The sequence below is a fragment of the Hemicordylus capensis genome, chromosome 5, assembly GCF_027244095.1.
Source record: "Hemicordylus capensis ecotype Gifberg chromosome 5, rHemCap1.1.pri, whole genome shotgun sequence".
Classification (NCBI taxonomy): Eukaryota; Metazoa; Chordata; class Lepidosauria; order Squamata; family Cordylidae; genus Hemicordylus; species Hemicordylus capensis.
This window is the reverse complement of record NC_069661.1, coordinates 142,116,183-142,141,693: the sequence shown is the minus strand read 5'-3', so window position 1 is coordinate 142,141,693 and position 25,511 is coordinate 142,116,183. Positions and strand designations below refer to the sequence as shown.

At 43.6% G+C, this 25,511-nt stretch overlaps 1 protein-coding gene across 11 annotated transcripts in view; it reads right to left on the bottom strand.

Moving 5' to 3' along the window:
* FRMD4A (FERM domain containing 4A) overlaps nt 1–25,511 on the bottom strand; it is a 614,972-nt gene that overhangs the window by 161,377 nt on the left and 428,084 nt on the right. For 10 of the 11 annotated variants that reach the window (XM_053257645.1, XM_053257644.1, XM_053257646.1 and 7 more), the window contains 3 exons: nt 22,480–22,574; nt 13,279–13,371; nt 229–313 (listed from right to left, as the gene is read on the bottom strand). In XM_053257645.1, the coding sequence (XP_053113620.1) occupies nt 229–313; nt 13,279–13,371; nt 22,480–22,574 (273 nt within the window). Of the gene's footprint in view, nt 1–228; nt 314–13,278; nt 13,372–22,479; nt 22,575–22,802; nt 22,817–25,511 lie in introns of those variants that run through there. The other variant, XM_053257651.1, reaches the window with a different exon arrangement.

The following is a 25,511-nucleotide window of genomic DNA, read 5'->3' as shown; positions in this document are numbered from 1 at the left end:
GCTGCCAAGAGCCGCACAGCTCCCATGGGTGTACAAAAGCAGCAGAAACCAGGCTGAGCTCCCTTAGCCTGGTTTCTGCTGCTCATGAGAATACTTCATTGTGTGACAAATAGCTAGCTAGATGTCAAAGAATATTTGGTAAAATGAGGCATAACCTGACTGTGTTTATTTTTAAGGAATGTTCAACAACAACAACAGTGATATGAAGAAATAAAATTGAGGCCTTACCTTGTATATACAGGACTTTGCATTCAAGAAAAACAGCTCAATAGTAGCATTATCCTTGAGATAAGATATGCTCTCAATGTAGAACCTAAAAATGATACAGAGAAGTCATATAAACCCAGGAAAGAAATTGCAGCCACCAAATAAATAAATAAGATCCTACTCTGTGTTCTTTTATTATGTGAAAAAATGTGCTCAGTGGAGCCTTGAGGGCTGAAAGAGGAATTCCTTTTTTGTTTCAGTGATTGTATTATGACTCTTGGTAAGATTTGTGTGTCCCTTAAGACATGATCATTCGGCATTGCTATATGTGTAAATCCTGGCCAATATGAAAGGCATTAATGCTTGTTTTATTTCACAGGCTGATTTATAGCTCCATAAATATTTTAGGTTGGGATGGTTTCCTTTCCCCCATTCCCTGTCCTTGAGAACTGTGTGGCTTTGCTTCTTAAGAAATGGTTGCATCATAGTCCATGAGGAATTGCTTTTGAAAGGGTTCTCAGGGGGAGAAACGATAAAAGGGGAAAATGTCCCCTGAATAAAGAATTAAAATGAAAATAGCTAAAACTATTCCTGGGTGCAGAATCTGTGGAGTTCTACATATTTGTGGCACTGCTGCACATAACGTCCCAGTACATTCCTGTATCTGCCTCAGATGCAGAGGTCATTCTCATGACCAGGCAGGGCGATGGGCGGGGAAGGCTGCAGAAGCCCACCTTCCCTGCACACGCTCTCTGAGGATCATCTGGGTGCGCGAATTTTCCCAGGGAGCACAGGGGCCCAGGATGTGTTGTTCCAGTCCCCAGAAACCCCACAATGCACTGCACAAGGGTGCAGAGCATTGTGGGGATTCCCCCAGCAACAGTTGGGCACCCATTAGTGTGCAGCAGCATCGGCTGAAAGCAGCTGGCACAGTCACAAGATCACTTTAACAAGGGTTAGGGTACATCCAGTCCCTTAACCTCATTTACGAGACGGGCTCCTTAGGCGGGTTTGCTGCTGAGGTGCCACCAGGATCCGCGTGGCTCTCATGGGCAGCCAAGCCTGGGCTCGTGAGAACAGCCTCATAGAGACTGAAGTGTAAGTAGCAAGTCCCTGGCTGAAACCTCACTTGTAGGCTGAACTTTCAAGGTGGCCACCTTTCTAGGTGACTTCTAGGTGGTTCAACACCTTCTCTCTACTCAGTCCTTCACTTCAATTTGTAGCATGGGAATAATAGTTACTGGTCTATATAAATGCTACATACGATCACTTCCTTCCCACCATGCCTGTTGTTTGTGGAAAACAGTAATGGAGTAAATAGGCTATTGTGCATTTATTATTATTTATTATTATTATTATTACATTTATATCTCACTCTTCCTCCAAGGAGCCCAGAGTGGTGTACTACATACTTGAGTTTCTCTTTCACAACAACCCTGTGAAGTAGGTTAGGCTGAGAGAGAAGTGACTGGCCCAGAGTCACCCAGCTAGTTTTATGGCTGAATGGGGATTTGAACTCGGGTCTCCCTGGTCCTAGTCTAGCACTCAAACCAATACACCACGTTGGCTCAGTATGTTTGCAGTATGTGATTTTGTATTGAGGTCCTTACTTTGTAGCCCCAACAGAGAGAATTTCTGAATCAAGGATTATTGGATGCAGCTAAAATTTGCAGGATCTTGATTCTGTTGTTGCTCACATTTGTTGCTCACATTTATAACCTGCCTCTAAGCCAAAAGAGTTTATAACATTCAGCATATGACAAAGGGCAGTATATAAATGTAAATAATAAGTAAACAGACATAGTAAAATAACCAGGCATTAAAATAACATAAATCTTGTAGTAAATATTTAGGATGCACCTACTATTCTTTTTAATGTATTCTTACAGGACTAGGCTACCTACCTACCTACCTACCTATTATTTAAGCTGAATAATAAATTGGTAGTATATCAAAATAAAAGAGGGGGGGAAATAAAACATTTACAATATGTACAATTGGTATAACCATATTTAGCAGGTATATCAATCACAATTACATATTTTTGATATTTCAATACATCATCTTCCTGAACATTTCAACCAAAATCTTACTCGGGTTATAATAAACCCTGCTTCTCTCAACAATACCTGCTAACTGGGCAAAGAGGCACCTTTTACTGTGGTGATTCTCTTTATTTAGCAGGGGGAGAGTAACTGGCCCTATCCACCCTCAGTACAGTACTTCCAGTGACTGTTGCTGGTGTGTGTCTTATGTTTCTTTTTAGAATGTGAGCCCTTTGGGGACAGGGAGCCATCTTATTTGTTTGTTATCTCTCTTTGTAAACCGCCCTGAGCCATTTTTGGAAGGGCGGTATAGAAATCGAATTAATAATAATAATAATAATAATAATAATAATAATAATATCTATAACAGGTTTCCATACTCGCTTGAAATCATATCTATTTAACTTTTCTTGACTATTATTACATCGAGCTGAAATAAACTCCTCAAGCATATATCCCATATTATTTTGTGCCAATTACTGATGTTCAGATTTTCAGCAAGGCCAACCTATTTAGCAACAATGTTATTTAGGGATACCAGATTGCCGACCTAGAGAATGGCTCCTTCTTTTTAATAGCCTCAAAACCTCAACTTCTCCCACGGTCTTCCTCTCCAGGTCCTATCTCTGCTCCAGCTGCTAAAAGAACTCTCAGTCTGCCCCTCAGCACTCAGGAGCGGGTGGCTGGTGGCACTATGGAGGGAGAAGGGTGGGAGAAGTCATAGCAACATCATTCTTCACAGTTGCTAAGCTAAAGAGAAAGAAGGGTACTCCTTGTGATCCTAGCTGCAAGTTGCAACCCTAAGTGGGTATATTTCCATATGTTACATTGAGATAAGGTAGCAGATTCAGATCCGATTGCTACCTCAGAGTTTCCGAAAGTTAGGAGAATAGCATACTAATTAAACATAATCTGTACTTATTTGATACAAATGGTAGACCTCAAACTTTTATGGATCAGGAAATGAGAGCATGTGTCGCAGAACGGCCCACGTGGAAGCTAGAAAGTGCTGGTTAAAATTTCACCTCATCCACAAGCGGAACAGGTTACTTTAGGTAAGCCACTTTTGCCTCAGCTTCCACCCTGCAATATAGGGCTAATAATGAGTCTACTTTAGCTAACGAGGCTAGCACAAAGACTGCGAAGAGAAGAGAAGAGAAGAGAAGAGAAGAGAAGAGAAGAGAAGAGTACTTGGAAAACTTGAAATTTTTTTATCATCACTTGTCTGTACTGGTTTTCTGCCAAAAGTACTTAAAGAGAAATATGAAAAAGAAATAAGAAAAATTGCCCAAAATCGCAAAGGGATGAAAACTCAAGTTTCACAGGTCCGAGGCCAAGGGTGTCAAACTCAAATTGGGTGGTGGGCTGGTCGAATTTGATTGTAAAACCGCTCCCCGCTGCCACACTTCACAATAAGGCGGGGGCGGAGTTGTGTGCCCGGCCCCGTCAGGCACGGGGGCTGTCATTTTGTTCCCCCAGCACGTGATGGTGGCTGGCCAATTGGAGCGAGGGAGCAGCTGCATAAGCGGCGGGCTCCCTACGCTCATTCTCAGTTGCTCTGTGGCAAGGCACCCTCCCGCCCATCCCATTTCAGTGAGGGTTATCTGGGCGCCTTTTTGGGGCCAAATAGGAATTTTTTGAGTCACACCCGACTGGCTTGGGGGGTAGCCCTTTCCCACCTACTTTTCACTGATTTTCCTGGCAGGGTTTCATTGTCTAGGATGTTTTGGCCACTTTGCAGAAGAGTGCGGATTGGGGTAGATTGTCTCATATTGGTGTTCGACTGGAGGACCGATTAAGGTAAGTGGGAAGCCGAGGAACAGCCCTTGCAGGTTTTGCAGCCCTTGGGCTGCGATCTGCCCCTACTTGGAGGCTGGCTGGACCAACCCATCAGTTTTTTGCGGCCTGGGTCAGATGGAGCAGGCTGGCCTCCTCTCAGCAGAGATAAACCTCACAGTTGTGGTGATGTCCAGACCTGGAGTCAAGCTGAATCAACACCCAGACCTTTGCCCTGTTCTGGGCAGTCCTCCTTATGAGGCTGACCCACATAGGGGTACTCACATGTATGTTCCTCATTGCAGGTTATTTGTAAATTCAATCAATAAAGTGGCCCTAGTTCTTCCAATTTATTCATGTCCTGTAATTATTGGGGCCTGGGTGTGCAATGTGGTGTAGTGGTTAGAGTGCGGGACTAGGACTGGCGGGGAGACCCGAGTCCAAGTCCTCATTCAACCATGAGAATTCCCATTCAACCATGGGAAGAGCAGAAGGTTTCAAGTTCCCTCTCTGGCTTCTCCAAGATAGGGCTGAGAGAGATTCCTGCCTGCAACCTTGGAGAAGCCGCTGCCAGTCTGTGAAGACAATATTGAGCTAGATAGACCAGTGGTCTGACTCAGTATATGGCAGCTTCCTATGTTCCTATGATACTTGCTGGGTGACTCTGGGCCAGTCACTTCTCTCTCAGCCTAACCTAGTTCACAAGGTTGTTGTGAGGAGAAACTTAAGCATGTAGTACACTGCTCTGGGCTCCTTGGGGGAAGAGCGGGATATAAAATGTAAACAAACAAACAAACAACAAATAAATAAATAAATAAATAAATAAAAATGTAGTACCTCTCGAGGGCTGCACATAGCCTTGCACTACCTTCTCGCACCGCCTTCTGACTCCTTCCTTCTCCACCCTCTTTCTCTCACTCTTCTTTTTTTCTTCCCTCTCCCCTCTTTCTCCCTCCCTTGCCCAGCTATTTTAATTGACTGACTGCACTACTTTTTACACCAGAATATGTTCAGGGGGAGGTTGAAATTTTGTTTGTATTTTTAGAAGAAATACTTTGAAATGACCTGCAGACACCGAATTTTGCACTGGCAATCCTGCCACTTACATTAGCTGTAAGGGAAAGGGAAAGGTTGCGGGGGGGTGGGGTGGGTTAGGGTTAATTTTGAATAACATACTTCCTTTAACCTGCAGACACCAACCTTTGCATGGACAATCCTGCCATTGAAATTAGCTGAATAGACTGCTTTTTATAGTAGAATATGCTCAGAGAGAAAATATAAATATAAATGAAAATAAATTTTAACGATGATTTTATCAACACAGTTTCAGTTTAGTATTTATTTACGGTCTTTGACCAAATGAAATCAACATATTTTTAACACTCAAAAAGATCAATAATTTCAAAACATGATGTTCAAGAAAAGCAGAAGCCCTCTTCCCTCTTCCTTTAACCTCCACTCGCTCTGACCTAGCCTCCTACCCTTTTCCTCCCTCCCGCATCCTTTGCTCTTTCAAAGGCCTGGGTGTGCAGTCTGAGTGCCCAAGTGGAGGCCTACCTTCACTTTGGAGTGTGGCAAGGTGTGGGGGCGGGGAGGCTTGTCGGGGGCTGGATTGCTAACATACTGCCCCAAAGATTGGCAATTGGCCAAATCCTGACCAGAGATGGGCTGACCAGAGATAGACCAGTTAGCTCAGCACTTACCTTTGTCCTTTTATTACAGGGCTGCTTAGCTTCGGCCCTCCTGCAGATGTTGGCCTACAACTCCCATAATCCCTGGCTATTGGCCACTGTGGCTGGGGATTATGGGAGTTGGAGTCTAAAAAAAGCTGAGCAGGGCACAAAGTTGAGCAGGCTTGTGCTAGTGACTAAAAGGAATCCTTAACTCCAGCCAACTTTCTCCTCACAGCTGGCTTCAGGAATGTCAGAAACATGGGGGCAGGCAGGGCCTTGGTTTTCCACTTCAGTGGGCGTGCTGGCAGAAGCATTTGGGTAAATCAGAGGAGAGAAGGGATTTGGCACCCCATCCCACTGCCCTGCCCTAGACTATGGTGCAGCCGGGAAGTAACTTGCCTAGGGAGCAAGAGGTTTGCTGGTTCAAATCCCCATTGGTATGTTTCCCAGACTATGGGAAACATCTATATCGGGCAGCAGCGCTATAGGAAGATGCTGAAAGGCATAATCTCATACTGCACAGGAGATGGCAATGGTAAACCCCTCCTGTATTTTACCAAAAGAAAACCACATGGTTCTGTGTTCACCAGGAGTACACACCGACTCGACGGCACAACTTTACTTTAATGGTGCTTTGCCTGCCAGGCAGTGTTCCCTCTAAGGCATGTGCATGTGCTTGTGCTCACACAATTTTTGATGTCTGCTCATTTAAATTACATTCCATTCAGGTTGAATCAGGAAGGCCCCACTCTGAATGCATGTGCACAAACACTGCCTTGATACTGCCGCCCAGAACAAAACTTACTCCGCACACAGATGAAAAAAATTAGAGAGAACACTGCTGCCAGGAAACACTTTCTTTTTCCAACTTCCCCCTTTCCTAATATTCAGCACTCTGATATTCTCTCTAAAAAACGATAATACCTACATCACAATAATGGACAGTCTCACTTTGATTTTGATCCAAAGTTAAAATCCATGGGAAGGAGGCCCTTAGCGGTGCATCTTTTGTTGGTCTATATAATTTCAGGCTGTAGGTGGGGGATTAAACATCTGAATACTCCTCCGTGTAAAATACTTCTTGCCCTCCAAATAATAATACTTTCTTTTAAATGTAAGGGACAGGCAAAATAGAACCTTATCCTTGGCATGGTAGTTTTGTATGTGTAGTTCTGTATGCTTATTTGCAGAAGAATTCACATATTCAGTACCTGCAGCCGAAAATGGTACAGTCCAGCAACAGATTACATGGAACGTTTGCTCACTTGTTATACTAGAATGTTTATCTTTTATCTTTCCCCCAAGAAGCTCAGGGGAGCTTACATGATTTTAAAAACGATTTTAATCTGAGAAGGACACTTTAAAGTAGATTACGCAGACAGTCCAAGATCTCTCAGTGGGTTTCGTGGTGAAGTAGAAAATCAAATTACATTATGAATTTTCATCATCTAATGGGCATATTTCATAAGGCCTTTTTGCATTGCTAGTTGCAGTATAACTGTCATAAAAATGTAGAAAGGAGTGCTGTTTAACATTTAGATAGAATTTTATCTACGGTTCGCTCATCCAGCTTGTAAGATATTTGCTGAGCAAACAAGTCGCACCTGTTGAACAGCAGGGGGCAGCATTGCATTTCTTAAACTGTCTTTCAATTGTAAACTTAGAAAACTAGAACTGTAGCTAGCTCCCTCTGGATTCATAGCTGGAGCTATAAGAATCATAAAGAAGTAAAATAATGGCTTTCCATTCACCTGGTAGGTGTTAATATTTTCCTTGCTAATTAACATCTCTCAGTCCCAAATAGAGAAAAAAATGTTCTTTCCAACAGCCACTATTTACTATATCAATAATGTGATCTATTTTCATTGATCCAGCTCCTACCAGTGAAAAATCATAGTAGGCTGACCTTGTTTGCGAGTAAGGCACTGGGAACTGGAACATCAATGTTTTCTGGTATTCAACTTGCCATCTCTGTCACAGATGCTCCTCATGTGACTTTAGTCCAGTCATCATCTATCCATCAGGAACCTACACTGTCGATGTTGGTAATCCATGGAAACTTTTATGCACTTATTGGTCTGAGATCTTTGGAGTGATTTTGAGACTACAAGCCTGTTCAACACAGACCACAGATTTTCACACTGGTAGTCTGGAGTCAATGTATTTTTTTGACATTCAAGACTGTAAAGACCAACACTGTCTGTACTAATTTCTAAGCAGCCAGAACAGAATAAAAATGATACTTCTGATTGTTACAGACATCAATGGAAGGCATGAAACTGAGAAGAATTCCCACCAGTATTTTTCCCTGCTGGCATTTTGAATGTATTCATGGAAAAATCTGAGATGGAGAAGACTCCCAGAGTCCTGTCAAATCTCATGGCTGTCCTGGCGGGGAAGGTGGTTCTATAGGTGACTTTGCTGCACCACCTTGCCTGCCTGCTCCCTTCCCAGTCTGCCAACATTTTCCTTGCCTTGATGAACATTTACAGCCCAGGTACAGCCCACCCTCTTCATGCAGACTTCTTGGCTCAGACAGATACTGACACCTCTGAGGTTGCCTGCAGCCTGATTCAGTCTGATCTGAGTTGCAGAAGAGCTGAACATGAAATCACCCACAATTATCATGTTCCACCATTGCAATGTTCCATAAATAAAGGATGCATATATTACATAGACAGGCCCAATGGACTATAATGTTGTTGCTACAGTTCCATCCATGAATGGTAGAATGCTTTTCTGCCTGCTTCCGGATAATATTCATGGGTGCACATGATGAAAAGCACACACCATTCCTTGGCAAGGAAAAAAAAGAGTAAGAACAATCCTGTTGCTGATCTTTTAAGTAATCAGCTGGAAAGGAACACAAATTGTAGAAAAAGATTCTTCTGCTTCCTCCTTTGAGAGCAGAGCACTTTAAATCGATTTTAACATCTAGTGTGTCAGTCTTGGGAGGGCAAAGAGAGTGGGATTCCTCTTGTGCTCCGTCCTATTCTCATTCTGTTCCAAAACACCAGCAATCAGAAGTAATGATGGGCAATTTAGCTTTGATATGTTGCAGCCAGTAGTCAGGGAGGGCAAATCTCATCTGCTTTCATCTTGCCAATGTGTATGGGTTCTGATTTTTTTTATTCCAAAGCTGAATGCAATCCTGCTAAGGAGGAGTAGCTGGTGTGTATTCGCCCTCAAGCACTAGGGCTATATATATTGGACTAGAGCTGACTTAACTCTCAGCTCCTTCTATAGAACACAATCTAGTCAGCCTGATTCACTTTACATCAAGGTCATCTTTGTCAATGTTACTAACATAGCCTAAGTAGCTGGTGAAGCAATGATGTCTAGGAACTGGGGTTGGGGGAGAATAGCTTTCTTTCTTTCTCTATCTATCTATCTATCTATCATATTTTTACACCGCCCAAAACTTACGTCTCTGGGTGGTTTACAACAAGATTAAAAAGTAAAACATTAATTAAAAACAAAAGCAATACAAAACAAAAATTTAAAAGCAAGAAATGTAAAACACAATTTAAAAATTTTAAAACAATATTCTAAAAACAACATTCAAAACAATTAAAACAATATCAGTTAAAAGCCTGGGTGACATGACATCATGAAAAAACTTGAGAGAAGGCCACCATTTAAAAAAAGAATGTGATGCAGTCTCACCAAAAAATGCCGGTAGTCTCCAACTTTTCCAGACCTATTAACATGGCCCATGTGATGCACTTTTAAAATATTGTATTTGCTTTCTGTTACTCCGAGTTTATCAATTTTTTAAAACCCTCTAACAGTTTCTCATTTTGAAAAATGACTGGCTGCTCCTTTTTTAGGCTTCAATAATTAATGAGACCTGACAGAAGGAAATCATGACTGAACCTAATGAAAACCTAAAACATACTCCAAGGTTTGGCACCAGATGGCTTAGTTACCACTCTGCCATAAAAGCCCTCATCTCTTTTCTATCTACCTTTCTCACACACAACTGCACAGGAAGGCACAATGGATCAGTGACCGAGTACATGCTTTGCATGCAGAAGGTCCCAGCCTGGAAGTTCTATAAGCTCCCCTTAAAAGGATCTCAGGTCGAAAGGGTCTCTGCATTGGGGAGCTCAGCTGCTGCTAGTCAGGGTAGACAATGCTGAGCTAAACAGACCATGGTCTGACTCAATGCAAGTCAACTTGATCACTTCCAAGGCTACCATGGACTGGGCTGCATATGTGGGGAGCTGAAAGCCATCTCCATGATTATGGCCTCTGGGAAAAAGGAACAGCTGCAATCAGGAAAAGAAACGCATTCTCAAGCAAAAGAAAGGATGGTGCTGTGGCTGTGAGGCCAGAGATCCTGTTTTAAGGTGGTAGGGATGCTTTTTAGATGTCCAAACGGCTCTACATACCTGTTCTTAAAGATGTGCTTTAAAAGCATAATTTCCAATACTCCCTTCAGTTAAACAAAGCTAAATATGGTGGTGTGATCGAACCATATGAAATATGAAATATTGTGTAAAAGTGGTGTGAGAGATCCACACCACTATACCTGCCAACATGTCCCTATTTTGCCATTCACCTGAATGGGGAAAAGGGACATGTTGGCAGGTATGCACTACAGGTCATTTCTCCTGTAACTAATGTACAACTAAACTGGAGAATCAAGACAACAAACCCATTGCAATTACCCCACATCATTATCACAGAGTCTGATCAATGCCTGCATTGGGACCTCGCAGACCACCCCATTTCTGTCTTGAGTGGTACAGAATACCTCAACTAGAGAAGTGGCAGCAAGAAGTTCAAAAGTCTTGTTTTTCAACAGATCTGGAGCCACTTCATTACAGAGCAGTCCTTGATACCCAGAAGGGTTGAATACAGAAGTGTATTCAAGGGTTTAACAGTATCTTCTTTCCTGACATTAACAAAGCGAATAATAATCTATGTGCCTTATACAGCTTCTATAAAACAGATATTCCTTTGTTGGTGACGACCAGATAAAGCAGAGATGCTGTATTTTAGTGGTAGTATCGTTCTGACATTACCAATTGTTTCTCAGTAGACAAAGCCTCTAAAAGCAACTGCACTTCCAGGGATGTGAACAGATCAATCTACTCTGGTTACAGTAAAAGTGACTCATTACAATGTATGCAGAGCGTGTGTGTGGAAACACTCCAAGGAGAGCTGGACTTCCTGTACCAAGGAGCATTTAGCTTAGACCAAGAGGCTATTCTCACATGCAGCAGAAACCGGGCTAGGGAAACCCAGCCCAGTTTTCGCTGCATGTGAGAATAGTTGGGAGCCACGTGGCTCCTCCCGGTGGCAGGACCTCCAACATAGCCCACCGCTTAACCCAGGTTATGGAACACCAGGTCAATTGATTGGGTGTTAATAAAGCACCCTGGGAGGGGGCTCCCAGTATAATGCACCACTCACTCATGCACAGTGCGTTATTTGGACTCGTGGCGGGGGGGGGGGGTACTGCACTGCGGCACCTCCCTGTGCCCGACCCCTGGAGCTGCTGGGCGAGCTGGGCGAGGAGAGCTGCCGCTTGACTGGGTGGGTGATCCACCTGCCCAGGGAAAGGTAAGGAATTGTTCTGTGGGGAGGGTCGGGGAAACCCGCTCTCCCTGCAGACCTACCTGAAGCGCTTCACACCAATCATGTGAAGAGCCTTCAAGGTGTATAGGAAGTGTACGTGGAAATAAAACTATAATGAAGTGTCTTTTGTAAAAGATTCAGCATACATTAGGCCTGTTCAACCCTGGAACGGGGTTGGAGGAGTGCCCAGCCAGGGTGGTGCAAATCAACAATGGTGCATTTGCAAAGATTAAGGAGGAGGAGAGGAGAGTGATCATGTGGGAGGCAGGAGCTGGGTAGGATAGGCACCGTTCCTACCCATTAGTTGCTGTGGCATGGAGCCGTGGTGTGGTGACACATGACCAAAAAAACCAACAGGGGGGCATTTAAGAGGACTGGCTTCCAGGAGCTCCTGTTGCAGCACACGAGCAGAAGATACCGGGCTGGGCTCCCTTCGCCCGGTTTCTGCTGCTTGTGAGAATAGCCTTATTATCTTTCACCTTAATCTACCCGACAGGGTTGTTGTGAGGATAAAATGAAGGAACTCCCATAAGCCACTCCTTAAAAGAAGGCTGGGATATGGAGAGGTAGTATTTTTGGTGCCGGAGGCAGATAATCTAAATGGCATATCCCCATAGGTTAAAATAGAATAATAAACAAAGTAACTGACAATTCGCTGCCCTGGAATGGTATCCCCAGATCTGCCACAATCTATAGGGGCCAGCCTTATGGGTACAAAGGTAGCAATGGGACATTCTGGTATGAATAATGGGAACTTTACTGTGTGTCCTGCAGTGAAGCCCCCTCAAACCTCTCAACAACATGGTTTATAGTTTTCAGGAGATAAAATATTCCAGATATACTGTGCAAACACAAGTTCACAAATCATGGGATCCTACTGGGACTTCAGGAGCATGATAATACTCTTACAGGCAGCTATTCCAGTGGAAATGTTTAAGTTGGAGGTGCATGTGTATGATTCTGTCAGTCTTCCCACTTAATAACACATCAAGCCCTTTCTCACGATTGGTGAGAAAGGGTTCGAGGGACAGTGGGGAGGAAAGCTGTTTGCACTTACCTCCCCACAGAGGATCCCTCTTGGCTCCCTGGATGGGCAGATTGCCTGTCCACACAATTGCCGCCAGCAGGTTCCGAGGCTGGGTACTTTGTCCCAGCCCCCGCAACTCCCACAATGCACCACACTACTATGACGACTGCTGCTGCTGCTATTTATATACTGCTCTTCAACAAAATTCTCAAAGCGGTTTACATAGAAAAATAAGTAACACATAAATAAGATGGTCCCGTCCCCAAAGGGCTCACAATCTAAAAAGAAACATAAGGTAGACACCAGCAACAGCACACATGTGTGTTGCATTATGAGGATTCCCCCGACGCCGTCTAGGAGCCCCACAGTCCTCCAGCTGGCAGACAAATAATTAAAAAAAATGGGGCTAAGGGAGCTCCCTGAATCACATTCTAAGGCTGGCTCTGAAAGCAGGTTTGCCACCAGGAGCAAGTTACTAGAACCCGATAAAAGCAATACTTGGCATGTATACAGCTTATTTCAAGTGTTCAAAGAGTTTCACATATATTACCGGAGTAATCCATATTAGAGCCCTGAAAAGAAGGCAGGAATGATCAAAAATTGGATATAGGGTGCTGAAGTTGAATGGCAGTTTGTTTAAGACCAGCTAGTGAGTTTGTAGACAGACCACTGCTCCATTCATTCTAGAATTTTCTACTTTGGCTGGCTGCTCTCTCCCCCCCCCCACCCTTCTCTCTCTCTCTCTCTCTCGCTTCCTCCCTCCCTTCCTTTAGGCAACTCTGATTCTTCATATCCTTTAGACTGGAGATGAAGCATGTGCTCTAGCACTGGGCCCTGTTCTGTGACCAGGGATGTCTGGTGGTGGGCTCTTCCTAAATCACAGATCACACTCTAGACCTCTGTGCTCTTATAGAAGCATACTGTGGTACACTTTGGGAGCCGACTTGACAAACCACCTACTCACCTCACACAAAAGTACAGAACAACCGGTCCGGACTTTTTGGGGAAGTCGTGTTCCAGCACTCTGCGGTCCAGCTGAAGCCAGTTCAGATGCCCCCTGATAAGACAAAGAAGAGAGACGCTGAGCGACAAGCAACAAAAGGCTTCTCCCCACTGCCTACAATGACTGAAACTGTAAGCACAACAAAGAAGTCAAACGGCACAGAGAGCTACTTCTCTAAGGTAATTGCCTAGCATTTGAAAATATACACAATGCTACAGCTGATATCATTCTGGCAACATTTTAGGCTTCAATGTTTAACATATAAAGTTCATCCTGTCAGACTGAGAACTAGAGATATATAATGAGAAGACAGAGAACCAAAGAGATAAGGGCTTTTGTCTTTTATTACAGCCCCACCACCCTTGGTGTGGCTATATAACTGAAAGTCTGTCAGGTTTTCCATTAAAAGTCGTAAATGCTAGGAGTTTACACAAGGCCTGCCATATTTCACTGCAGGCGAAAACGCAGCCAAACAATATCTCAGACATTTTATTTGCCACCCAGTAGGCCTGGAGCGGCCTTGCAAATAGTGCCTGCCAAGCTGCTTCTCAAGAGCTTTTGAAAGCACAGCTGCTGCTTCTCTCTCTCACACTCCCTCATGCACACACAGTCAGTTCCAGTTACCACATGTGGCTCCCAGTTTGTCATGTTTTGTACTGTTTTCCTCTTGAAGCTTAAAGACAATCGGTAAGGGTTTTTGCTTTGTTTTGATGCAGAGACTTGAACGTAGTATGATAGAAACTGTGATGAGAGGACATTTGGCCCTTGCTTGGCAAGAGACGCTGTGTGGGGAAAAGGCATGGCACTGCTGCATGCGGAATAGGGGCATGGAGGCATGCAAAGACACTTGAAGCGGAGTCAGACCACTGGTCCAGCTAGCCAGCCCCATACTTTTTACTCTGTTTGGCAGGGGTCCTCCGAGGTCTCAGGTCTTTTCTGGTCTTGCTACAGGAGATCCTTTTTAAGTAGAGATGCCAGGGATTGAAACTGAAACCCTTTGCCAGTAATGTATGTGCTCTACCTCTGAGCTGTGATTCCTCCTCTGAATGAACAGTGGACGGGATGCCATGCTGCACAGAGTCAAATGTTGGTAGCTGATTTGTGTGAGGCCCGGAGGGGTAATGCAGAGCAAGATGCACAGCTTAATTCCTGGATGCCAAGGAAAAGATAAGCCACAGACTTCCTTGTTGTAATTTTATGGTTGTTCATGGGCTCATAGGTGCTGTAGACCCAATCCTGTCTACAGTATCCAGTTGTGATCATAGAAGCTGGGCAGGTCTGGCTAGGTACAATGGAGGAATAGCAATAGCAATAGCAATAGCACTTACATTTATATACCGCTCTATAGCCGAAGCTCTCTAAGCGGTTTACAATGATTTAGCATATTGCCCCCAACATTCTGGGTACTCATTTTACCGACCTCGGAAGGATGGAAGGCTGAGTCAACCTTGAGCCCCTGGTCAGGATCGAACTTGTAACCTTCTGGTTCCAGGGCGGCAGTTTTACCACTGCGCCACCAGGGGCTCCTGCCCAACTTTTGCTTGTAGCATGAACACTCATCTTTCTGTTCTCTTCATAGTGCCTCAAAAATCTGCCAAAGCTCTGACCAAAGAGGACAGCAGGACAAAAGACCTAAGTTTGTACAGCTTGTGCAGCAGACCACTTTCAACCTCAAAAATGACTGTCAGTATTTTCCATTTTCTGTGTATTCAATATGAATATATAGAATATATATATAGGAAATATTTTCTGGCTATGGATCACATGGAATATTTTCATTGATCGGATATTAGCAACATCTGATCAGGGAAACAATGAAGATCTAATGAGGATTCCATGAGAGCAAATAATAAGTTTAGGAGACCTGTTCTTGCCAGGTGGCAGGGAAGACTATTGCTGCCCCACAACAGCTCCTTTCTGTTGCAAAACTTACTGTTTTCCTTTTTATTCCACTTCTACTGGTTGTCCCCTTAACTCCATGCCATGCAGCATGATTTTGGAGATTGGTGCATTGCAACTTGTTTATGCAGTATAGGGGTGTGCATGAACTATTTGATGCCAAACCAGTCTGTCTTGAACCGGGCCGGTTTGGTGGCTCCCATGATCTGAACCGGGGGCAGTTCGGTCTGTGAACAAACCAAACCAAGCCCTGTCAGGTGGACTGGTTCAGTGTGGAACGGGTGCTGAGGGCAGCAAGAGAGGTAGTTAAAGTATCTCTGACTCAGCAGTCCTCAAGTTAGTGCACTTGTGTCTCAAATGCTTACGCAGAGGCGGAGCCACCGTTGGGCCAACGGGTTCAAAGAACTCAGGCCGTGCCCAATCAGGGGCTGCGCCTTGCGGCCCCGACACCCCCCTCCCATGCCTGAAGTCAGACATAAGGGTGCTGGTTTAGCTCCGGAGCGGGGGGCACGCAGCCCCTTCGGGAATTAAAAGGCTGGTGCTACGTTCACAGCGCAGCCAGAAGCAGTTCTTCCTTGTAGGGAAGCGCTGCTCCTGGTTGCACTGCTTTCGAATGGAGCCTCAAGGCTCAGTTCGGGAGCCAGACCATGCCCCCTGCATCTGATGTCAGATGCGGGGTCAGTGGGGCCACCGCTGCTGCACAAGGGCTGTTGGTGGTCTGCTCCTGTGCTTATGCATCCGCCATCTTGGATTGGGCTGGGTGACATCATCACAAACTATTCCATTGGGGCATCCCTATGTGAGCCAGTGTCACGCCCTCGATCTCAGATAGCGAGGAGGAAGGGGAAGCTGACAGCCTTTCAGCTAATGCAGGGGTGCCTGAGGGGCAGAGCCCGGCTGTCAGTTCCCAAGAGACGGTTGAGGAGGGTCCGGCCGATGTTTCAGAGCAGGCACAGCAGTCTGAGGCAGCAGAAACAGCGACAGACAGACTAGAAGATGAGCTGTGCACGCAACCCCCACTGACTCCACAGCAAAGGCGTGTCACAAGGCGAAGAGCACAGCTGGAAACTATCAGGAGGAGTAAACGCCTCTTGCAGAGGGCTGATAAGCCTTGAATCCCTGCCAGCTGAGAGTTATCAGCTTGGACTATAAAGCACGTCAACAGCTATCTGTTAGCCGCTGGAAGACAACATTTGTCAACCCTCGTGTCGACAGCTTTCAGCCCAAGCCTGATATAGAGAACTATTCCGTGTTTCGTTTCTGCAGCTCAGTTTGTATTGTGGACTATCTTCCTGGACTTCCCTTCTGGGTGGCCAGATTGCTGACAGTCAGCATGGTATAGTGGTTAGAGTGCTGGACTAGGACCAGGGAGACCCGAGTTCAAATCCCCATTCAGCCATAATACTTGCTGGGTGACTCTTGCCCAGTCATTTCTCTCTCAGCCTAACCTACTTCACAGGGTTGTTGTGAGGAGAAACTTAAGTATGTAGTACACCGTTCTGGGCTTCTTGGAGGAAGAGTGGGATGTAAAATGTAAATAATAATAAATATGTGTCCATTCAGCTGTAGCAAATTTGGTTCAAATCAGTTAGACTGTCCACAAGTTAGTGCACTTGAGCCTCAAATGGAGAAACCATATCACTCCTATCTTAAAAGATCTACACTGGTTGCCAATGAGTTTCTGGGCAAAGTACAAGGTTTACTATGAGTTTTCTCCAGAGGTTCTGCTGCAGATGGGCAATGAGCAGGCTAAGGGGGAGATCAAACAATGCATCATTGATGTAGGATTGCAAGAGGAAGCTGCTTCTATTTCTAAGACCATCTATTTCGGGGCACAATTGTTTAATCTCAAGCCAGCAGGCTATCTGTATTCTGTTATTATCCCCAAATTCAGACGTGCATTGACATTAGCCCGAATGGATGCCCTTCCATCTGCCGTTTTAGAGGGCAGGTTCAAGGGCATCCCTTTCCCCGCCTGCCTCTGCCCTTGCGGTTCTGGCCACATGAAGACCAGTACACATTCAATTTTACACTGTGATTTTTTTAAAGGAAGCCCGCTTGAGATTAATCTCCCCCTTATTGTCTAAGTTTTTAGGACACTCTGATGATTTTTATTTGACGTTTTTATTACTTAACCCAGATGAAAAAAATATTACTATAGTGGCCAGGTTTTGTTTTATAATCTGCAAAACTCGATCTGATATTTAACAATGCATTTCATAAGTGGTTTATATATTTCTCTCTTCTTTTTAAATTTATTTACATGATGAATTGTTTGTATTTCTTGTATATTGGTCTATGACTGTAATAAAGTTCTGTTCTGTTCAAGGTTTTGGTTATAACCCATAAAGCCCTAAACAGCTTGGGGCCTGGGTATTTAAGAGAATGTCTTCTTTGCTATGAACCACACCGCCCATTGAGATCATCTGGAAAGGTTCATCTGCAGTTGCCACCAGCTTGTCTGGTGGCTACTCGAGGACAGGCCTTCTCCATTGCTGCCCCGAGGCTTTAGAACACACTTCCTGCAGAAATAAGAGCCTCCCCATCTCTTACAACTTTTAAAAGGGCAGTCAAGATGCATTTGTTCACCCAGGCTTTTAATTAGATATTGTTTTAATTGTGTTTTTAATAGTTTAAATTAACGTTTTAAATTTTAATTGTTGAAATGTTTTAATCTTCTTATCAGTTGTTTTTATTGTTTAGTTGTCAACTGCCCAGAGACTTGTGTTTGGGGCGGTATACAAATGTGTCAAATAAAACAAACAAACAAACACAAACAGACAAACAAACAAATAAATAAAGGTTTAGGTGTCCACCATCTTGAAAGCTACCTTTCAAATGAGTACTGCACTGGCAATAGTTTGGTGACATTCATCCATTTTTCTCCTACAAGTTAACAGCACAACACTTTGAAGATGAATCAGCGGAGATGTTCTTGGACTTAACTCCTCTAACAGTTACATAGTGGACATTTCTATGATATCTCATTTATCAATATTAATGGATGTCATTTTGCCATATGGATTTACTGAATTGATTTGGAAGAACCATATTTAATTGTATGACATATAGTTTTATTAAATTGAATATTTGTATTATATTATTGGATTCCTTTTTGTATTGCAGCTAATTGTTGAATCCAAATAGTTTTGTCTCTCTGTGTGTTTTTGCATGTTTCTAAAACCTCTAAAACATGAACATTATTATTTTTACTTTTATAGCACGGCAATTTAATTCTGGTCATGCGGCATGAAGTAATGACTCCATATTACCAAAAGGAGCTATTAAGTCACAAACACAAAGGTTGCTCCTATTGATTTCCTATTCAGGTTGTCATGAGACAGTATAGCTAATGAATTGAAATCCCCGGTACAAATCATTTCTAAATAAATTACACCTGCAGAGATTTTCCTCTTGAGTTGAGGAATTACTTTCATACATATTAGCTGAAGGCTGTTCACAAGCTTCCCAACTCCTTTAGAAACATTATCAAAATTAACAACTGTGGTTATTTTCTAGGACTCTCAATGAATTTGGACAGCTTTTAAAAGCAAGGTAGCTGTCCTTTGGTTAAATTTTCATCTATCTATCTATCTATCTATCTATCTATGGCTTAGGTGGTCCATGGAAAATGGTCCGTGGCAAGCCCCTCCCACACAGTGCTCTAACAATCAGAGGTAACAGAGCAGGAGCACCGTAGTGATTGGGCAGTGGGAATTCCATATGCAGATAGGGAAGAGGAGGCTGTGATGGTTAAGGTGAGTTGGAACACAGCTGTTACTGGTGGGAGGATTGTAGATGAGAGAAGGATATATAAGTAGGCAGAGGTCTGCAAAGAGAGGGATTGTGAGGGAGAAAAGAGCCCCTTCAGGAGAAGGAGGCTGCCAGTGTGTAAATTAGATGAGGAAACAAGATCTGTTAACTCAGGAAGGAAGAGAGAAAGGAAGAAAGAAAAAAGAAGGGAGGAGAAGAAAGACAGAGGGGGAAAGAGAATGAAGGAGAGAGAAAAAAGGGGGGGGGAGAAAGAAGAAAGGGCAAGTGCAAGACCTGGGCCTGTCAGCGGCCTGAGGGGAATGAGTGGCCATGGCGGTAGCAAGGAAGGGCCCAGTCAAGCATAGCTGCTGCTCGGAGCTACAGAAGCCATTGATGGAGGCAGGCAGGCAGGCAAGGGATGGGCCCAAGCCTGTTAGCATCCTGAGGGGAACGAGCAGCCATGGTGGCAGCAGTGAGGAAGGGCCCAGACAACTGCTGCTGCTACTCCTGCAGGGAGGAGCAGGAGCGGGGAGTGGGTGAGATCTCTGGGTTAGGGGGCTGTGGCTTGGCCAATTGGTGCTGACTACGCAACAGCTGAGACCAAGAGGGGTGAAGGGGATGGAGCAACAGGATGCAGGAGCAACCAAGAGGGGTGAGGGGATGGGGGGGGTGGAGAAGATGGGGGTGGGGGTGGAGAAGATGGGGATGGGGGTGGAGCAACAGGAGCAGGAGCACAGCTCAGGTGAGGGGGCTGTGGCGGTGGTGAGGGGAGCAATCAAGTACTAGCATGCAGATGCTCTACACGGGTTAAGCTAGTAGTACAATATTTTAATACAGAGGCACTAAGAGGATTTTTCATTCAGATAATACATTTTCTTGATTAAACCTATTTAATCATTAGAACCCCTTTGCATGTACCTTGACTGGCCTGGTGGCTGCCACTTCTGTGGTTTTTATCAACCATGCGAAGGTTTCCATCCATGCAGTTCCTCCAGCAGCAATGTATAACATATCACCAGTCCCTTGTGAGATATACTGCTGGTATGAATGCTAAATGTGTTGATGGAAGAACCACACTCACAGAAGCCTTTTCACAGATCCCAAGAGAAAACATGGTGGTGGGAGCATCCATACTACTTGTGTACAAGGTCACTCTAATCCAGCTGCAGGGGAAGACATGGAAGTTTGCTCTGCAAGCCCCTCATCCCTAGATGGATGAGGGGCCACATGCACAAAGGTGTGCTCTTTGTATCATTCCTCATCTATTCAGCTGCAGGGGTGACATACACAAAGATCTTTCAGAACGTCGGTGATAGCACCAAGCAACAGTTCGAAAGAGGGCTGGATTTGGTCCCTCCTGCTTCTTTCCAAACAGCTGATTGGCACAACTGCAGATTTTCAGAAAAGACTGCTCCACTTGAATACAGTTGGATTGGGGCTGATGTGTTTTGGGAGACAAATCTACTGGCTGCTTTTAAGCACTGTAGCTCTGCTGACACAAGTAGGCTCTCCCACTGGGTTCTTCCAAATGGCAATAAACTGCATAATACTGAAAACTTCTACACGAGTTCAAATCACCATCTTATTGACCGTGCACTCCCATAGGCTTCTGTGCTCCTTCCTATCAGGATCTTACCCTGTGGTCACAAGTCGATCAGAGACCTCACACAATTTTTGCACCACCACCTTCTGGCAATTCTGGGAAGAACCAGCAGTCACCACAAAAGTAGTCTTCAAAAGGGAGCGGGTTCTTCCCAGAATGCAAGCACTAGTTGGCAAGTGATACTGCAAAAAATAATGTGAGGTCTCTGATTGGTGTGTGACCCACAGTGCAAAATCCAAACAGGAAGGAACAATGAAGCCTATACGAGCATGGGTATGGTCAGTGAGATGGCCCTTTCCAGTTTATTGCCATCTGGAAGGACCCACTGTAAACCTGCACTAGGGAATGTATCCTATGCACCCATATAGCCCTGTCTGTCAAAACTACCAGTGGGAGTTTCATGACTACACAAACTTTAGGTGCCAACCATTGTCTAAATTGAGAAAAATATCAAATGCTGTTTATAGCAATGCCATCACCTGTGAACCTACTTCACAAAGTTGGACCCAATTAAAATCTACAGTTTAACTTGCAATGATTCTTTACAACCTTTCTTCCTCATTTTCCAAAGCAGCTTACCAATTATCTGCACAAAATACAATATCATACAATAAAGCAACCAATAAAATTCAACAGCAATTTAAAATCAGTTTTTAAAATCCTAATAAATGTACAGTTCAGTTCATTTAAAGGTACATCAACCAAAGCCAGTACTCAAACAATCATTTACTTAAGAAATGGCTTCCAAGCAATTTTTTAAAAACTAGCCTCCTAAATCAGCATTTTTCAAACTACATTTGAAAGGTTCCTCACAGGTTTATCAGGGGGTTTCTCAGTGAGACAATAAAAAAGGCAGACAAGCTTTCCCAAAAGACATTATTGATACTCCCCTAAAATGTGCAGGCCCCAAAGTGCACTGTGTGTTCTCTAGTGCAAGAGTTGGCAGAAGGCAGATTGGGATCCTACTGATAGTTCTCTGGGCAATTTGCTGTTGATCTTCAAGAGTTTATGACTCTCAGTTGTTTAACAACAGTAACAACAAAAAGGGGGAAAAGGAGGTGGGATTAATTTTTCTAAATTCTGTTGCAAAATTTAGAAGTGTATTTTTGTGTTGAAAATGTTGTGCTGAAAACCAGTTCCTGGGCTGAGGCATCCTGCTCCTCCTCCTCCTCCTCATTTTTATTTTACTTTTTGTTGTTGTTGAAATATTTTAGACCACTATTTTGCTCCAACACAGTCTGACAGGCCTTGGTTTCTAGTAAAAAACAAAATAGATCCCACAAGCCTGAAGTCAGCCATCTCTGTGCTGGAATGTATTCTGAGTTCACGAGATCAAGCAGACCTGGCCAGCACACTGCATGAATTGAGCCTGGACCATACAAACAACACTACCAGAACCCTCGGCAAAACATAGGAGTTCCACTGAATACATGTAGAACTTTCTTGGCAGACATACTGATGTGGAAATTATTTGCTTTAGCTAGAAAGTCTGAAAGCCACTTTGCTAAATTCCAGGAGAGAACTGGCCAGATTAGCTAATTGATTAATAACCCTACTGGCTAACTGATTATTGCTTGCAGTCCTGATTTTTATGAAATACTATTCTTTTGCACATCTGTGACAGTTCAGGCAAGTTGAGGACTGGGAGTATATAGCTCCTACTTAGCATCCACTGAAATCATATAACCTATATATGAGCAGCAGGTCTTGATAAATTGGGCCAGGTTTCTAGTCCTCATGGTTGTAGCAACACTTCAGAACCCTGAAAACAGACAGTACAGAAGTCTTCAGGGGATGGAGCTTTTTTTGCCCCATGTGTAGCCTGCCTTTGAACTCCAGAAAAGAAACCCTTATCAGTTTCTTCAAGCTTTATGAACTGTTTCACACCTCGATCCTGCAACACTTACGTCTCATCCGTGAAGGCAATTCCAAAGTATTCCTTCTCTTTCAGGTTGAAATGTGATGCCACTAGGTCTAGTAACTCCTTGGCCAAAAGCTTGGGCTGGAAAACAAGAGGGTGGGGTAGAAACTGCTTTATCAAACAACATTGGGGAAGGGGAAGGAGAGGCACAACAAGGAGGGAGACTTGTATCTTTTGAAGCAATTTCATGAGGACTTTACAGGACATGTGCACAATGACAGCATCATCTATGCAGCCAGAGCTGCTAACAGAGGCTAGCTGAGCCAGGCTCCATTCAAATTCATATATTGCAAGCATTGTGCTCTGCACCTGGCAATGCCTGGTAGCTACAGTTCTGCTGCAGTTCAGATCATTCTATAAATCAGCAATTATGCTGCCCAGGCAGAAAGACTGGCACCAGCAGTTAAGCTTGTATGGACACACAAATCCCTGAACATAGTGCTGCGTGTGTGTTTTGACTACAGGCTCCTCTCTTGAGCAGTTGCTCGAATGGTGGCTAGCTAATCCTTCTCAGCTGAGCTTGGTCATAAACATTCAGGCAGCCACTCAATATCAGCATTGTGCTAAGAAGAGCTTTACCTAGTGACACGTTTCGCATCTCAAAATTCATGACTGCTAATTTTTCATATAGCTTTTACACATCTGAAACGAGACATGACTAGATGGGTGGACAGAAGCAAATGTATAACATTCAGGGTTAACCCATTTCCTTCAGCATTATTAGTAGAGAGATACCCAGGTATCTCCATAGAAGAATGTTGTAGCTGTGGATCCAGGGAAGTAGAAACCATCGACCACATTTTATTGCAATGTAAACTACACTTAAATCTAAGGACATGCTTTATTTTTCCTTTGATATGTAGATTGTCAAACCAGTCTGATGAATATCTTGTTAAATTTTTACTTTCAGATGAAGATGCCTCAGTTTCTAAGATGTCTCTGTAGCTAGGTTTTGCTATATTGCTTCCAGGATATATATAGGGGAATTGTTTTTAGGATGTTAATGTATTATTATATAGTTGTAATTGTATCCACAGATGGTATATGTTTTTTGTTTTGGTCTAAGACCATAAATAAAATTTGACTTGAATGTATAACATTCTTGTTACACTCCTGGAAGGAATTTTTATGCAGAAGTTAATTTTGCACAAAGATGTGGCTAAGCATTAGTCAGAGGGTCATTCCAAAAGGTTGCTGCTGCCTGCTTCCCTGGAGAGGACAAAATATTCTCAGTGATGCAGCTTTGTGGAGGGAGCAATGTCTGACCCATGAAGCACACTCCAGATTTCAGCCTTGTATTTGCTTAGATGTAGCAACTAAAACATGTAGGGAGATTTGCTTGGATGTAAGCAACTAAAACATGTACCCTGCCATTCATGTGAATTGCTCTGGCAAGTGGAGTCTATACAAGGATCTGCCAAACAAGACATCACAGTTTCCGTGCGGCCATATCCTGGTAAACCACAAGCAGCTGAAACGACCTTAAAATATTGTCTCCATGGTGACCTGTACCTTTTTTGGTCCTAGCATAGGTCTGGCTCTATTAGGTGCATATGTTACATGTTGTATAAATTCCCTGCTAATTGAGCAAAGTACAACTTTTAAAGTGGCGAGTCTTTTATATTTATCAAGGGAAAAGCTGCTGTCCCTACCTAATCACAGCACAACATCCCTCCAATGGTTGCTGCTGATGTTTCTTTTTAGATTGTGAGCCTTTTTGGAACTCAATCATCTTTCTTATTTATTTATTTTCTGTGTAAAACACTTTTAAAAGCAGTATAAAATATCCGTAGTAGTAGTAGTAAATGTCCTATCTTGCTTTCAGTTATGATTACTCACAAGTAAATAATTTTAGAATTGCAGGCCCAAGTTCATATATCAGCTGCCATTGTGTTCTTCTGCCAGTGTTCTACTCTATGCTTGGAGATCATTCCCTTTTCCAAATTACACATTTTCCTCTTTTTCAGGGATTATATCTCACATCTGAAGGAATATTTCCATCCATTTCCCCCCTTCAATTCACTGGTGGTATGTTATTCCACCCCACCCCACCTTTTTCTGCCTTTTTGGGCATCCCATCACCTCCCTAGGTATGCATGATGAAGACACATGACAGAGTCTTTTTTGTTGTGATACTTTGTGTTCTTGTGTGTGAAGAACACACTGTCCCAGGAGGTTCATCTGCCTTCCCTTTTGCCAGTATTCCTTTGGCAACTGAAGACCCCCCCCCCCACATACACAACAAGCCTTTTGATTTACCGGCTGTTTGGGGTTTGTTTTTGTTTTGGGTTTTTTTTTTGGTTGCTTTTCATTTATTGGCTCTCTTTGTCTAGTTATCTTTTTTGGGGGGTGGATTGCATTCAGTCTTTATTACACATTATTGTGTAACTGCTTTTTAGTTGTGTAAGCCACTTTGAGCATTTTCACTGAAACTGGCAAGGACAAACAAACAGTAAGTCTTTTGTCCCAGGTAACCATAGGATTCTATATTCCAAAAGATGCACCCACTCCTTGGAAAGGCTTGGTGTGGGTGGAGTGTGACAGCATACAGATTAAAGTTGTTTTTTGCATAGTACACTCTGCATTCCAGGATATGCTCTAGGGTGCACAGATAGTTCACACCGGGTCTTACCAAAGCAATTTGGAAACTCTGAATAATATTTAGCATTATATAGTTCTTTAGAGTAGATCTGCATATAGCCATTCACTAGATCATCTGTGCTCAAAGCACAGTGAAGAGACGAGATGGCAGTTTGTGGCTAGATTTTTTGGTGGCTCCTGCCACCACTATTGCTGGCCTCGGAAGCTGTCCGCTTGCTTGTCTACCTGTCTCATTGGCACTAGCAAAGCAGTGTTCTCTCTAATATTTTCATCTGTGTGCGGAATGAGTTTTGTTTTGGGCAAGAGTATCAAGGCAGTGTGCGCATACATGCATTCAGAATTGGGCCTTCCTGATTCAACCTGAGCGGGATCTAAAATTAACTGAGCGGACATCAAAAAACTTGTGAGCGCAAGCAT